Source organism: Hemitrygon akajei, chromosome 25, assembly GCF_048418815.1.
Source record: "Hemitrygon akajei chromosome 25, sHemAka1.3, whole genome shotgun sequence".
Classification (NCBI taxonomy): domain Eukaryota; kingdom Metazoa; phylum Chordata; class Chondrichthyes; order Myliobatiformes; family Dasyatidae; genus Hemitrygon; species Hemitrygon akajei.
Window position 1 is genome coordinate 45,349,002 of NC_133148.1, and position 13,815 is coordinate 45,362,816.

Below are 13,815 nucleotides of genomic sequence, written 5' to 3' on the forward strand. Positions count from 1 at the left end.
GAACCGTGCACTTCACGGTAGCAGTCTTGTCGATCCACAACTCTTCAATGTCGGGATTTTGAATAAAGACAGACAATTCTGTGGATTAGAAATGGAAATGCTCAGAATCTTATTTCTGTTGGTTGTGTTAGGTCAAGACAGATCATCAGTACATGACAGCTGCATTTAATGCAAACAGAATAACAGAAACACCCAGGACTGAATCTCGTATCAGTCTGCTGGTGATCATGTCTTCACCTCCGTTGCTGTCTGGACCCACAGTCCTCAACCCATTTTCCCTTTTCCTTCCGTCCACCTGCCAGGTTACACTGAATCCCTGTAATTCACAGTGAACCACCTCACACAGAATGGTCGCTGTCCTCTTTGTCCAGATCTCTTCGAAGGAAGGTTTGCTTAAAGTGACTGACGGGTGGGTATCTGAACAGTCATCTGGGAGAAATTGTTATTTCACCATTCCCCAATGGTGAGTTTGTCACTGACAAGCCCAGCATTTCCTGTTCATCTCTGGTCAATGATATGCCAGTCCCAACAAGATGAGATTAGAATAATCTACATTGGTGAAGAAATGAATCTCCCCTATTGTGAAGACAGGGCAAACACTCTGAGGGAAAGTAAATGAACAAGATCGGTCGTCACATTGTTTTTGCAGTTTCATGGTCAATTAAACTGTTACTAGGCACTTTTAAAAACAAATACAGAAAATACCCAACATTTCAGAGTGTGTCTGTGGAATTGGAAATGGAGCAAAGTTTCACTAAAAAAATTCCACAAAATACACTTCATATTTCAAATTTTAAGTAAGATAAATATTTAGCGTTTGTCACAAATATTAAAATGCACTTGTTTCTCTATGAGGTGTAACTGCTGCTTTGTCAGAATGTTGTGTGTTTAAGCCGCCCTCCAGAGGCTTCTACACATTGTCCAGGCTGACTATTCCCACACAGGAGCAGGAAATTCAGTCCCAACTGAGGCAGTAATGAGGGGCTGAGATTATGTTCAAAGGCAGAGGGAGGGAACATGTTGAAGACAAGTATCAGGGATTTCAACAGTGCCTGTCCAGTGAAATGATTCAGATTCCCCTCAAGTTATGAAATATTTGCTGGGATGTAATTATTTCTATGGTGAAAGTCTGTATTATGTTGGTTGAAAGTGGAGAACAAACCTAAGATTGGCTGATTTTATCACCTAGCCAGATTAAAAAGATGAAGACGTCGACATCACAAGTGAAGGCCGAACTGCTGTTCATCTCACTACTCCGTGAGGCTTCCCTCACCTCAGCACTGAACTGACTCTGCAGCTGTGGCCTGCAGCCATCGGCACTCACCTCAGCACTGAGCCTGGCTCCGTGGCCGTGGCCTGCAGCCATCGGTCTCCTGGACCGGTTGCAGTGCTGAACTGGTGACGTGGCTGTGGATTTACTTTAGGGGACCGTGCGGTTCAGGTTCTGTGGATTGTTTGAATTTGTGTTATTGTCTGTACATTGTGTTTTTTTTTCCAGACATTGGATGTTTGACTCTGAATTCTATTGTGTTTCTTTGTTTTGTGACTGCCTGCAAGAAGAGAATCTCAAGGTTGTATATGGTGCACAGACTTTGATAATAAATGTACTTTTGTGGTGACCCACTTTCCAGCGCACTCGAACAGGTTACAAAGTGGCGCGCGCTGACAGAGAGGCCGGCCCCAAAAAGGGCGCCAGGCCTTCTTCACCAGCAAGGGGAAAAGCCCGCGCGCGGGAAGGGACTGTGAATATGCCGGGGAGGGCAGGAGCAGTAAGGCTTAAAAGCGAGGCCGCAGAGTTTGAATAAAGCTTTTGTCGCAACTGCAATTCACTGACTGCGTGTCGTTATTTCAGCACTGTGTGTAGCACACCGCTACACTTTGTACTTTATCAGTTCACTCACAGAACTAAACCAGGGCTGCACCGTGATTTAGTGTTGACCTTGAATTCATAGCACAATGTAAACAATTTCAATAATGGGCTGAGTCCCAGGACCCTACCTTGGACGTTCTTCACTTGCTTCTTGATACGGGTGTTGGAGGGACGATGATTCACTGTACAGCTGAAGACTGATTCTGTCTTCCACTCCTGTAAACTCACGGTCAGGAAGTGTCTGGCACTGAAAGTCCACCCCTGCTCCAGAGTGGTCGGTGTAGCTCTGGTGTTGGTGGTGATCACGGTGCTGCCTTTCTCCCAGATGACATTTATTTGGTCCGGGTAGAATCCGGAGACCACACACTCCAGTGTGGCCGTTTGCCTTTTCTTGGTCTCTTCCTGTGATGGAGGCAGCAGACTGACCTTGGGACTTTTTATCTCGACTGGAATAGACAAGAAAACAAATGAAATGTCAAACATTTTCACTCAGGTAACTAATGCTGGCCATTTAATCGCTGATCTCTTGCCCACCTTTGGTACTATTGGTCCGTGCTGACACTCGGGAAGATGAAGAAGATCCCTGAGCAGAGCACTCGTACTTCACCCCACTGAACCACTCCTCCACACTGATCTGGAGTTCGCTGAGGACTCTGTATCGGGACCCATCCCTCTCCGCTTGATGGTTGTGAATTCCTTTAGTTTTCTTGTTCCTGCCGACGTGCCAAGAGATGCGGATATCTTCAGGATCTGTACAGATAACCGTGCACTTCACGGTAGCAGTCTTGTCGATCCACATCTCTTCAATGTCGGGATTTTGAATAAAGACTGACAATTCTGTGGATTAGAAATGGAAATGCTCAGAATCTTACTGGAGATATTTCTATTGGTTGTGTTAGGTCAAGACAGATCATCAATACATGACAGATGCATTTAATGCAAACAGAATAACATTAACACCCAGGGCCGAATCATATTCCTGTAAGTTTTGATTGAGAAAAGAAAATCAGAACAAACGATGTGCTAACTTGGTTTAGAATTCATTTCTAATAACTGTACCAATTGGTTCACTGTGAGACAGAGAAGCATGCGATTTCACAGCAGAGACACAGCTCAGTATATTCTTTGCTTGGAGACTCAGTGCATTGATCAGTAACAATGAACACTGTGAATCAATGAGAATGCCTTTCTCCATCTGGGCTGAGCCTGGGATTCACTCAGTTTAATAACTTCACATGCCGACATTCCAGTCTTACTGTGGCTATGCCTCTCCCCATCTCTGCAACCTTCACCACCAACACAAACTTCAGAAAACATCGTATTCTTTCAACTCTGCTCCCTCATACACCTGCACTACTTCTGCTGGTGCCTGTGGTTTTAGCATTCTTGCTTACAAACACTGAAGCCTCTGTCTCTCTTGAAATGAGCAGCCATGGTCAGAGTGTATCCATAAGTTAGGGACTGATGAACTGGCAAAACGGGTTCAAATCCCAATCCGGTAGATGGGAGATTAAAATCAATTCATCAATGCTTTTGGAATAAAAAGAAGACTACGGAGGTATTTGTCGTGTGATAACTTCTGGAGAGAAGTCCCATCTGATCCGGCTGGTCTGTGACTCCAGACCTGCAGCAACACGGCTGAACCTGAATCACCATCAGGAATGAGGCAGCAAGTCCCTCAGTTCCAGAGCGATCAGTGATTGATAGGAAATGATAAGTGAATAAAACAGCTCTTTGATCAAGTGTTGGGTCACCTGTCCTCTGGGTTAGTGTCAGTTTTGTGTGATTGCACTCAAGTGAAGTTGCTGAGGCCGTCTCCCAATGCACGACCATCAGTTCACGTACACTGCAGCTCTCTGCACTTTGTGTACACCATTTACACACTTGGTCCCCTTTTGCTCTTTGACATTTAGTGTGGAGGCTGATTGTGTTTGTGTCATGGTTGAGTCCTTCAGTGAGACTGTGAGTCAGTGTCTTTGTCTGAAGAAAGAGCAGATGTAACACACACTGTCCAGTCTGACTGGGACGGATCATCTGACAAAGTACGATGTGTATTTCTTAACCTTCCTCATTTCAGTAAGAATATGAGCAATTTTCAGTGTCCCACACGTGGCTCAATGTAACTTCAGCAATTTGTCTGATCCAGGAATTACACACAAATCATGTCAGATTGGACAGGAGACTGGGTAGACCCCTGTGTCTTGTCTCACCAATTTGTCTTGTACCCAACATTATCAAAGGGTCATCCGTCCTTTGACTGAGTCAATTTGGAATTTCTGCCCCGTTCACCTTCATCACCTCGTGCCTCACAGCCACTGGGTGAAAGACAGGTTCCAGTTCTTGCTGACTGGAGTCAGACAGGAGGGAATCTGGCCAAGGAAACTGGAATTGGGATCTGAGTCACACTGAAGCAACAATGTCCACAAATGAATGAGTGTATGGACAACCAGAAACACAAGAGGTTCTACAGATGCTGGAGATCTTGAACAACACACACAAAATGCTTGAGGAATTTGGCAAGTCAGGCAGCATCTATGGAGGGACATAAACAGTCGATGTTTTGGGCTGAGAGATTTCACTGGTAAAAGGTGGGTGGAGTGGGGAGGAATATATTCTGTCAGATGAGAGGTGAGACCAGGTGAGGGGGGAAAGGTGTGGATGGGGAGGGGGTATGAAGTAAGAAGCTGGTGGGGGATAAGTGGAAGAGATAAATGGCTGAAGCAGAAGGAATCAGATTGAACGGTAGACCGTGGGGGAAAGAGTTCAGGAGGAGGGGAAGCAAATGGAGATGATGGGCAGGTGAGGAGAAGTGAAGGGTTGAGGGTGTATCTAGCATGGGAATCGGAAATAAGAATAAAGGAGAGAGGGGGTGATTAAGTTGCAGAAATCAGTATTCATGCCATCAGGTTGGCAGATATCTGGATGGAATATGAGGTCTTGACTTTGGCCTCACCATGGCAGTAGAGGAGACCATGGACAGACATGTCAGAATGGGAATGGGAAGTTAAATTGAAATAGGTGGTCACAAGGATGTTGAAAAGTCAAATTGAAATGTGGAGGGGAGAAGTAGTCATTTTAAATAACATATTTTTGTCACTGTCTGTTAAACTTCCATCCCAATGGATACCAGAGACAGGTCTGGAAACCAGTAAATGGATTGTAATAAAATTCATTGATCAATTGTATACACAGCCAATCTCTTTATTTCACTCGTTCCTGCTGAACAATGATACTGTTAGGTAGAATCATTGGAGGATGTTTTATTGAGATTACTCTGGTAAAAGAACATTGGTACAGGCTTCAAAAAACAGCTGGGACATTTTCCACCTGGAAATGGAAGATTCATAGATCTGTATATCGCATCCTATCGGGATGAGGTTATGTCAGCCATGATAAATGCATGTGCTCTCTGACCCTGGTCAAGGATCTGAGAACACAAGGTCACAACATTCACTCGAGGATTGGGCAGCAATTCAAAAATAATCCAGGCACCTACATTTCAGTGAGTGGACAATCGACAGAAGAGTCTCTGAGGAAACACTGGAAACAGACTCTGGGGACTGAAGCAAATACAAAATTGCAGAGATATTTTTTGAGGAACTAACACTGAGAAGACAGTGAAAAGGGGAAAGGGAGATTTTCTCCAGATGGTAAAGCATGAGATGTGAGCTTAGCTCACTAACTTATTTTCAATATAACTACAAACAGAGACAACAAAAATTATTGAGACACAATGGACAGGTGACCTCAGCTTATACCTTTCCGGCCCAGTAGATGGGGTTAAAGCTGCTGGTGATATGAGTTGATTCAAAGTGCAAAGATCATCTGTACATCACACAACAAGATTGACAGTAGGGACAGGAATTGTGTGGGAGTATCAGTTAGGTAGTTTAGTGCTGTAAGTTAATTAATTTTTCTTCAGCTATCACTCACCCTCTGGATACGTCATGTTGACCTGACCACTGAAACTGGAAGGTGCGTGATTCACTTCACAAGTATATTTCTGTTTCTTGGTCCATTCCTGCACAGGCACTGTCAGGTAAGCGATTGTTTCAAATCCACCATCAGATCTCTGAGTGGAAGGGAGAACGATGCCTTCTTGGGCAGATCCAGCTTTTTTCCAGGATACTTTAATGTTGTCAGGAGAGAATCCAGATATCACACAGCCCAGGACAGCATTTGTTTGACTGTGGATCACCTCCCGGGATGGAACAAGGGAGCTGAGCGTCGGAGCTGTAACACATTTAATATCTGTCAGTACATGATTGCTTGGCCCATGTTTTGAACTTCATTTCCCCTCATCCCAGGCTAGTTCCCCAGTTCCAGCCCTCTCAAGAATGGTGTTAATTTACAGCTGATCTGATGATCTGATGGCTCACACCAGTGAGTGGGAGGGCTGGGTGTATCACTTGGGCCTCCCAGCAGTGTGTCCCACTATGCTATGATAATGCAGAGAGGTGGGTCATGGGGTTGAGGTGCAGACCTGTCGTGATCTAATTGTTTAATGGAGAATGACTGATACCAGCTCCTGTGAGCAGGAGTACATGGTGTGGTACTGTTTCCACTGGCGAGTTTGGGAAACACAATTTTACTTTCAATGGGAAAGAAGAACAGATGGACAGGAGGGAATTATTTTGTTGTAACTGCAAAGGCTGGTTCAGATCTGTGAGAAGATGGTTAAAGAAGGGCAGTGGGGTGGATTCCTTCATCACATTCACCAGGGATTGCTTTTACCAGAAGAGGGGGAAGCTGCAGGGTGGAGGGGAAAGTGCAGGAGGAGTGGGGTAAAGTTTAAATTGTTGTTCTGTGTGCAGGGGTACGATGGGCCAGCGGTCTCTGTATGTGTACAGGAGCTGATCTGTAGGGAGGTTTTTGTGGGATGGGATGGTGGAGAGGTTCCTGAAAGGAGTGGATACAATGGAGACAGATCAGCACAAGTTGTTTCCTCCACCCTCCACTGATACTGAGCTTCAGTGAGTTCAGGAGGACGTCTCCCCCCATATCAATTCCATACGTTTTCTCACTGTCATTTTGGTGAGGAGTCATACTGCCGTTGTAAGATTAGAATAAAGGAGTTAATTGCCATGCCGAACATTATTTTACAAAGGTTCGTGTTCCAGATTTACGCTCTGAGATCAATGCAGCTTTTAAGAGAAAATTATGTCTCATACTAACATTGAGGTTTCTGGAACTCTGCTGTCACCGTCCCTGCCTTGCACGTGTAGACTTTATTCTTCTTCCAGTCCGCCGCAGAGACTTCGAGCAAGCTGCTCATCGTGTACTTTGAATTTTGCCCCAACACCGCCGGGTATTTCTTGATTCCAGTGGTGATGTCCCCACTGTTAGTGGACCATGTCTGACTGATGCTCTCAGGCTGATAGTCCTTGACCAGACAGAGGAGCCTGATGCCTTGGTCAGATTCTGTGTTGCAGGAAGGAGTGATGTAGACTGATGGTGTGGACTTGACATCTGAAATAGAAAGAAATTCACAGAAGTTCTGTAAATAAATGCATTACTGGCAGACAAAGGAGACACGTTATACATTACCATTACTAACTACTGTGCTGAAGTCTGAGACACATAAGCTGGGATGCCCACCCGACCCCTCCACTGTACTGTAGTAATTTTATGTATTGCACTGTACCTCAGCCACAAAAGAAAAACAAATTTCATGACAGATGTGTGTGAGGATAAACCTGATTCTGATGTGGGTCTCTATTGTGGACTGAGAGTGGGAAAGGGAAGGGAGTGAGAAGCATCAGAGAGACATTCCGGAAAGATCAATAAACCAATTGTTTTGAATCAAGTGACCTTGCCTGTTGTCTCAGAGCTGGTTGGAACTGCACCCGTGCCAACTGCTGCCCCTGCTCTGTCACCTGCCCCACACCCCTCCCGTGGCACTCCACCCTCACCATTCCCAACATCCTTTGCTCTCACCAGATTTACAAACTCACTCTCCACTCCACTTTGACAAATATGTTACTACGGAAAAGTCTTGGGCATGCTAGCAATATACATAGGCCCAAGATCTTTGCACAGTACTGTTTATAAATGAGTAATTTCCAAAATTATTCACCCCATGAAACAAAACTCTCACCACTTCAACACCCAGCTGGGAATCTGTGTCACTGAGCTCAGAGGCTATGGGTCAGTCTCACAGTGGAGGCTTGAGCCCACAGTCACAAGTGTGCCCCAACACCCCACCCAGAACCGTACTGAGACAGTCATCCAATGTCCGATGTGAAGTCGATGCCAACATTGAGTTTGCCTTCTTTACCACAGACTCAACCTGTAAATTCACCTGGGAGACTCGCACGAGGACTCCGAAGTCTTCCGCACTTCTGATGCACCCTCTGCACTACTTGATGCATCTGACACTGCCTCAAAATTCAACCCATGCAACTGAGGAAGAACTTCAACCGCACCGAGCCTGTGGGAATTACAAGCCAAACGCCTTCCCAACACACCAGGCCGAGAATCGCACTGAGATGAATGGTGACTGTGATCCTTTGACAAGTCTAGTCTGCGAGGGAATCATTGAGGTGGAATCCCCAGTTTAATCCTAGGAACTCCAGCAAGGCCCCGTGTCATGTGGTGGAGTGTGGTGACAGTTCTGGTGGCATCTGTCACTCAGTAAATCTTGGGGCACAGTGGTCTGTGGAACTGTGAGACTGACTCCAGTGTAAGTGGCTAGACACTGGTAAATGGTTCACTTCGGGAATGCCAGCTACAGCCAGCACCATTCAAACCACAGTATCTTCAGTTTCCCTTGTATTGAGCAGCAGGGGAAAGGGATGGTCAGCTGTGGTCTGAGGAACCTTGCTGCTGTTTATCAGCGTCAACCCCTCACAACAAGGGAGTTATGGGACCAAAGACCTGGGACCATCAGGACGACCATCAGTAATCTGTGTCTATCTATTCATCTACCACACAGTCAGTAACTTTAAATTCCTGGGTGTCACTATCTCAGAGGACCTGTCCTGGACTCAGCATATAAATGTAACTGCAGAGGAAACAGGACAGTGCCTCTACTTCCTCAGGAGTCTGTGGAGATTTGGCACGATGTCTAAAACCTTGATAAACTTCTATAGATGTGTAGTGGAAAGTGTATTGACTGGCTACATTACGGCCTGGTATGGGAACAGCAATGCCTTTGAATGGAAAATACTGCAAACGATAGTGGATTCAGCCCAGTACGTAATGGGTAAAGCACTCTCAACCATTGAGCACATCTACATGAAATGCTGTCGTAAGAAAGCAGCATCTATCATCAAAGATCCTCACCACCCAGGCCGGGCTCCTTTCTCACTGCTGCCATCAGGCAGAAGGAACAAGAGCCTCAGGACTCACAACACCAGTTTCAAGAACAGTTACTACCCTCAACCATCCGGCTCTTGAATAAAAGAGGATATTTACGCTCATCTATTGAAATGTTCCCTGAAACAATGATCTCACTTTAAGGACTCTTTACCTTGTTATTTATTGCAATTTATTTAGGGTTGCATTTCAACAGTTTATTGTCTTCTATGCTGTTGCTGTTTCATTGATCCTGTTTACAGTTACTATTCTATAGATTTGCTGAGTATGCCCACAAGCAAATGAATCTCAGAGTTGTATGTGGTGACGTATATGTACCCTGATAATAAATTTTACTTTGAATTTTCAGACTTCAAATGAAGATTTTCCAGTGTTGGGGAGCTTTAGGAATTGTAGGCTAAAAGTGACCATTCCCTTCCAACATCACCCAAACAGACTAGATTGTCATGTTGTAGTTCAGCTTGTGGACAAGTGACACACTGTGGAAGTACTTGCTGGGTTGGTAAAGGCCCTGGGATGTTCTGGGGTTGTAGAAGCCAATGAAAAACAAATTGTTTTCATCAAAATAGGAAAGGTAGGTTACATCCGGAGTTTCTCCGGTTACTGGATGATTTCCCTCCACGCCTCTCTAAATTCAGTAAAATAAAACTGGAAACAGTGTAGTTGCCAGAAATCAGACTGACAGAGTCTGGTGAAAGGTCACTGATGTGAAACATTAACTCTGTTTCTCACCCCACAGGTGTTCCTTGAGCTGCTCAGTGTTGGCAGTGCAGGAGGCACAATAATGTCAGTCGGTGAGATTTGCAGCTGAGGATCTTTTACATCCCGGGACCAGCAGGTGGTAAGTACAGTTCTGTATGAATCAGTGTTCCTCTGTGTCTTTATAAAAACACCCATCAAACTGACAGCAGGGTGCTGGGGTGAAGAGGGGAACTGGATCTGGGTGGGTCACAGGGTGCTGGGGTGAAGAGGGGAACTGGATCTGGGTGGGTCACAGGGTGCTGGGGTGGAGGGGAACTGGATCTGGGTGGGTCACAGGGTGTTGGGGTGAAGAGGGGAGCTGGATCTGGGTGGGTCACAGGGTGCTGGGGTGAAGAGGGGAACTGGATCTGGGTGGGTCACAGGGTGCTGGGGTGGAGGGGAACTGGATCTGGGTGGGTCACAGGGTGCTGGGGTGAAGAGGGGAACTGGATCTGGGTGGGTCACAGGGTGCTGGGGTGGAGGGGAACTGGATCTGGGTGGGGCACAGGGTGCTGGGGTGAAGAGGGGAACTGGATCTGGGTGGGTCACAGGGTGCTGGGGAGAAGAGAAGAACTGGATCTGGGTGGGTCACCGGGTGCTGGGGTGAAGAGGGGAACTGGATCTGGGTGGGTCACAGGGTGCTGGGGTGAAGAGGGGAACTGGATCTGGGTGGGTCACAGGTTTCTGGGGTGGAGGGGAACTGGATCTGGATGGGTCACTGGGTGCTGGGGTGAAGAGGGGAACTGGATCTGGGTGGGGCACAGGGTGCTGGGGTGAAGAGGGGAACTGGATCTGGGTGGGTCACAGGGTGCTGGGGTGAAGAGGAGAACTGGATCTGGGTGGGTCACAGGGTGCTGGGGTGAAGAGGGGAACTGGATCTGGATGGGGCACAGGGTGCTGGGGTGAAGAGGGGAACTGGATCTGGGTGGGTCACAGGGTGCTGGGGTGGAGGGGAACTGGATCTGGGTGGGTCACAGGGTGATGGGGTGAAGAGGGGAACTGGATCTGGGTGGGTCACAGGGTGCTGGGGTGAAGAGGGGAACTGGATCTGGGTGGGTCACAGGGTGCTGGGGTGGAGGGGAACTGGATCTGGGTGGGTCACAGGGTGATGGGGTGAAGAGGGGAACTGGATCTGGGTGGGTCACAGGGTGCTGGGGTGAACAGGGGAACTGGATCTGGGTGGGTCACAGGGTGCTGGGGTGAAGAGGGGAACTGGATCTGGGTGGGTCACAGGGTGCTGGGTGAAGAGGGGAACTGGATCTGGGTGGGTCACAGGGTGCTGGGGTGAAGAGGGGAACTGGATCTGGGTGTGTCACAGGGTGCTGGGGTGAATAGGGGAACTGGATCTGGGTGGGTCACAGGGTGCTGGGGTGAAGAGGGGAACTGGATCTGGGTGGGTCACAGGGTGCAGAGGTGAAGAGGGGAACTGGATCTGGGTGGGTCACAGGGTGCAGAGGTGAAGAGGGGAACTGGATCTGGGTGGGTCACAGGGTGCTGGGGTGAAGAGGGGAACTGGATCGGGGTGTGTCACAGGGTGCTGGGGTGAATAGGGGAACTGGATCTGGGTGGGTCACAGGGTGCTGGGGTGAAGAGGGGAACTGGATCTGGGTGGGTTACAGGGTGCAGAGGTGAAGAGGGGAACTGGATCTGGGTGGGTCACAGGGTGCAGAGGTGAAGAGGGGAACTGGATCTGGGTGGGTCACAGGGTGCTGGGGTGAAGAGGGGAACTGGATCTGGGTGGGTCACAGGGTGCTGGGTTGAAGAGGGGAACTGGATCTGGGTAGGGCACAGGGTGCTGGGGTGAAGAGGGGAACTGGATCTGGGTAGGGCACAGGGCGCTGGGCTGAAGAGGGGAACTGGATCTGGGTGTGTCACAGGGTGCTGGTGTGAAGAGGGGAACTGGATCTGGGTGGGTCACAGGGTGCTGGGGTGAAGAGGGAAACTGGATCTGGGTAGGGCACAGGGTGCTGGGGTGAAGAGGGAAACTGGATCTGGGTAGGGCACAGGGTGCTGGGGTGAAGAGGGAAACTGGATCTGGGTAGGGCACAGGGTGCTGGGGTGAAGAGGGGAACTGGATCTGGGTGGGTCACAGGGTGCTGGGGTGAAGAGTGGAACTGGATCTGGGTGTGTCACAGGGTGCTGGGGTGAAGAGGGGAACTGGATCTGGGTGGGTCACAGGGTGCTGGGGTGGAGGGGAACTGGATCTGGGTGGGTCACAGGGTGCTGGGGTGAAGAGGGGAACTGGATCTGGGTGGGTCACAGGGTGCTGGGTGAAGAGGGGAATTGGATCTGGGTGGGTCACAGGGTGCTGGGGTGGAGGGGAACTGGATCTGGGTGGGTCACAGGGTGCTGGGGTGAAGAGGGGAACTGGATCTGGGTGGGTCACAGGGTGCTGGGGTGAAGAGGGGAACTGGATCTGGGTGGGTCACAGGGTGCTGGGGTGAAGAGGGGAACTGGATCTGGGTGGGTCACAGGGTGCTGGGTGAAGAGGGGAATTGGATCTGGGTGGGTCACAGGGTGCTGGGGTGAAGAGGGGAACTGGATCTGGGTGGGTCACAGGGTGCTGGGGTGAAGAGGGGAACTGGATCTGGGTGGGTCACAGGGTGCTGGGGTGAAGAGGGGAACTGGATCTGGGTGGGTCACAGGGTGCTGGGGTGAAGAGGGGAACTGGATCTGGGTGGGTCACAGGGTGCTGGGGTGAAGAGGGGAACTGGATCTGGGTGGGTCACAGGGTGCTGGGGTGAAGAGGGGAACTGGATCTGGGTGGGTCACAGGGTGCTGGGGAGAAGAGAAGAACTGGATCTGGGTGGGTCACCGGGTGCTGGGGTGAAGAGGGGAACTGGATCTGGGTGGGTCACAGGGTGCTGGGGTGAAGAGGGGAACTGGATCTGGGTGGGTCACAGGTTTCTGGGGTGGAGGGGAACTGGATCTGGATGGGTCACTGGGTGCTGGGGTGAAGAGGGGAACTGGATCTGGGTGGGGCACAGGGTGCTGGGGTGAAGAGGGGAACTGGATCTGGGTGGGTCACAGGGTGCTGGGGTGAAGAGGAGAACTGGATCTGGGTGGGTCACAGGGTGCTGGGGTGAAGAGGGGAACTGGATCTGGATGGGGCACAGGGTGCTGGGGTGAAGAGGGGAACTGGATCTGGGTGGGTCACAGGGTGCTGGGGTGGAGGGGAACTGGATCTGGGTGGGTCACAGGGTGATGGGGTGAAGAGGGGAACTGGATCTGGGTGGGTCACAGGGTGCTGGGGTGAAGAGGGGAACTGGATCTGGGTGGGTCACAGGGTGCTGGGGTGGAGGGGAACTGGATCTGGGTGGGTCACAGGGTGATGGGGTGAAGAGGGGAACTGGATCTGGGTGGGTCACAGGGTGCTGGGGTGAACAGGGGAACTGGATCTGGGTGGGTCACAGGGTGCTGGGGTGAAGAGGGGAACTGGATCTGGGTGGGTCACAGGGTGCTGGGTGAAGAGGGGAACTGGATCTGGGTGGGTCACAGGGTGCTGGGGTGAAGAGGGGAACTGGATCTGGGTGTGTCACAGGGTGCTGGGGTGAATAGGGGAACTGGATCTGGGTGGGTCACAGGGTGCTGGGGTGAAGAGGGGAACTGGATCTGGGTGGGTCACAGGGTGCAGAGGTGAAGAGGGGAACTGGATCTGGGTGGGTCACAGGGTGCAGAGGTGAAGAGGGGAACTGGATCTGGGTGGGTCACAGGGTGCTGGGGTGAAGAGGGGAACTGGATCGGGGTGTGTCACAGGGTGCTGGGGTGAATAGGGGAACTGGATCTGGGTGGGTCACAGGGTGCTGGGGTGAAGAGGGGAACTGGATCTGGGTGGGTTACAGGGTGCAGAGGTGAAGAGGGGAACTGGATCTGGGTGGGTCACAGGG

The 13,815-nt window shown here is 49.7% G+C and overlaps 1 protein-coding gene across 1 annotated transcript in view; it reads right to left on the reverse strand.

Annotated features, from left to right (window-relative positions):
- The window catches only part of LOC140716282 (uncharacterized), a 240,220-nt gene that overhangs the window by 127,235 nt on the left and 99,170 nt on the right, over positions 1-13,815 (reverse strand). The window contains exon 2 of the mRNA XM_073028889.1: positions 7,046-7,339. Within this exon, the coding sequence (XP_072884990.1) occupies positions 7,046-7,145 (100 nt within the window). The 5' untranslated portion in view covers positions 7,146-7,339. The remainder of the gene's footprint in view (positions 1-7,045; positions 7,340-13,815) is intronic.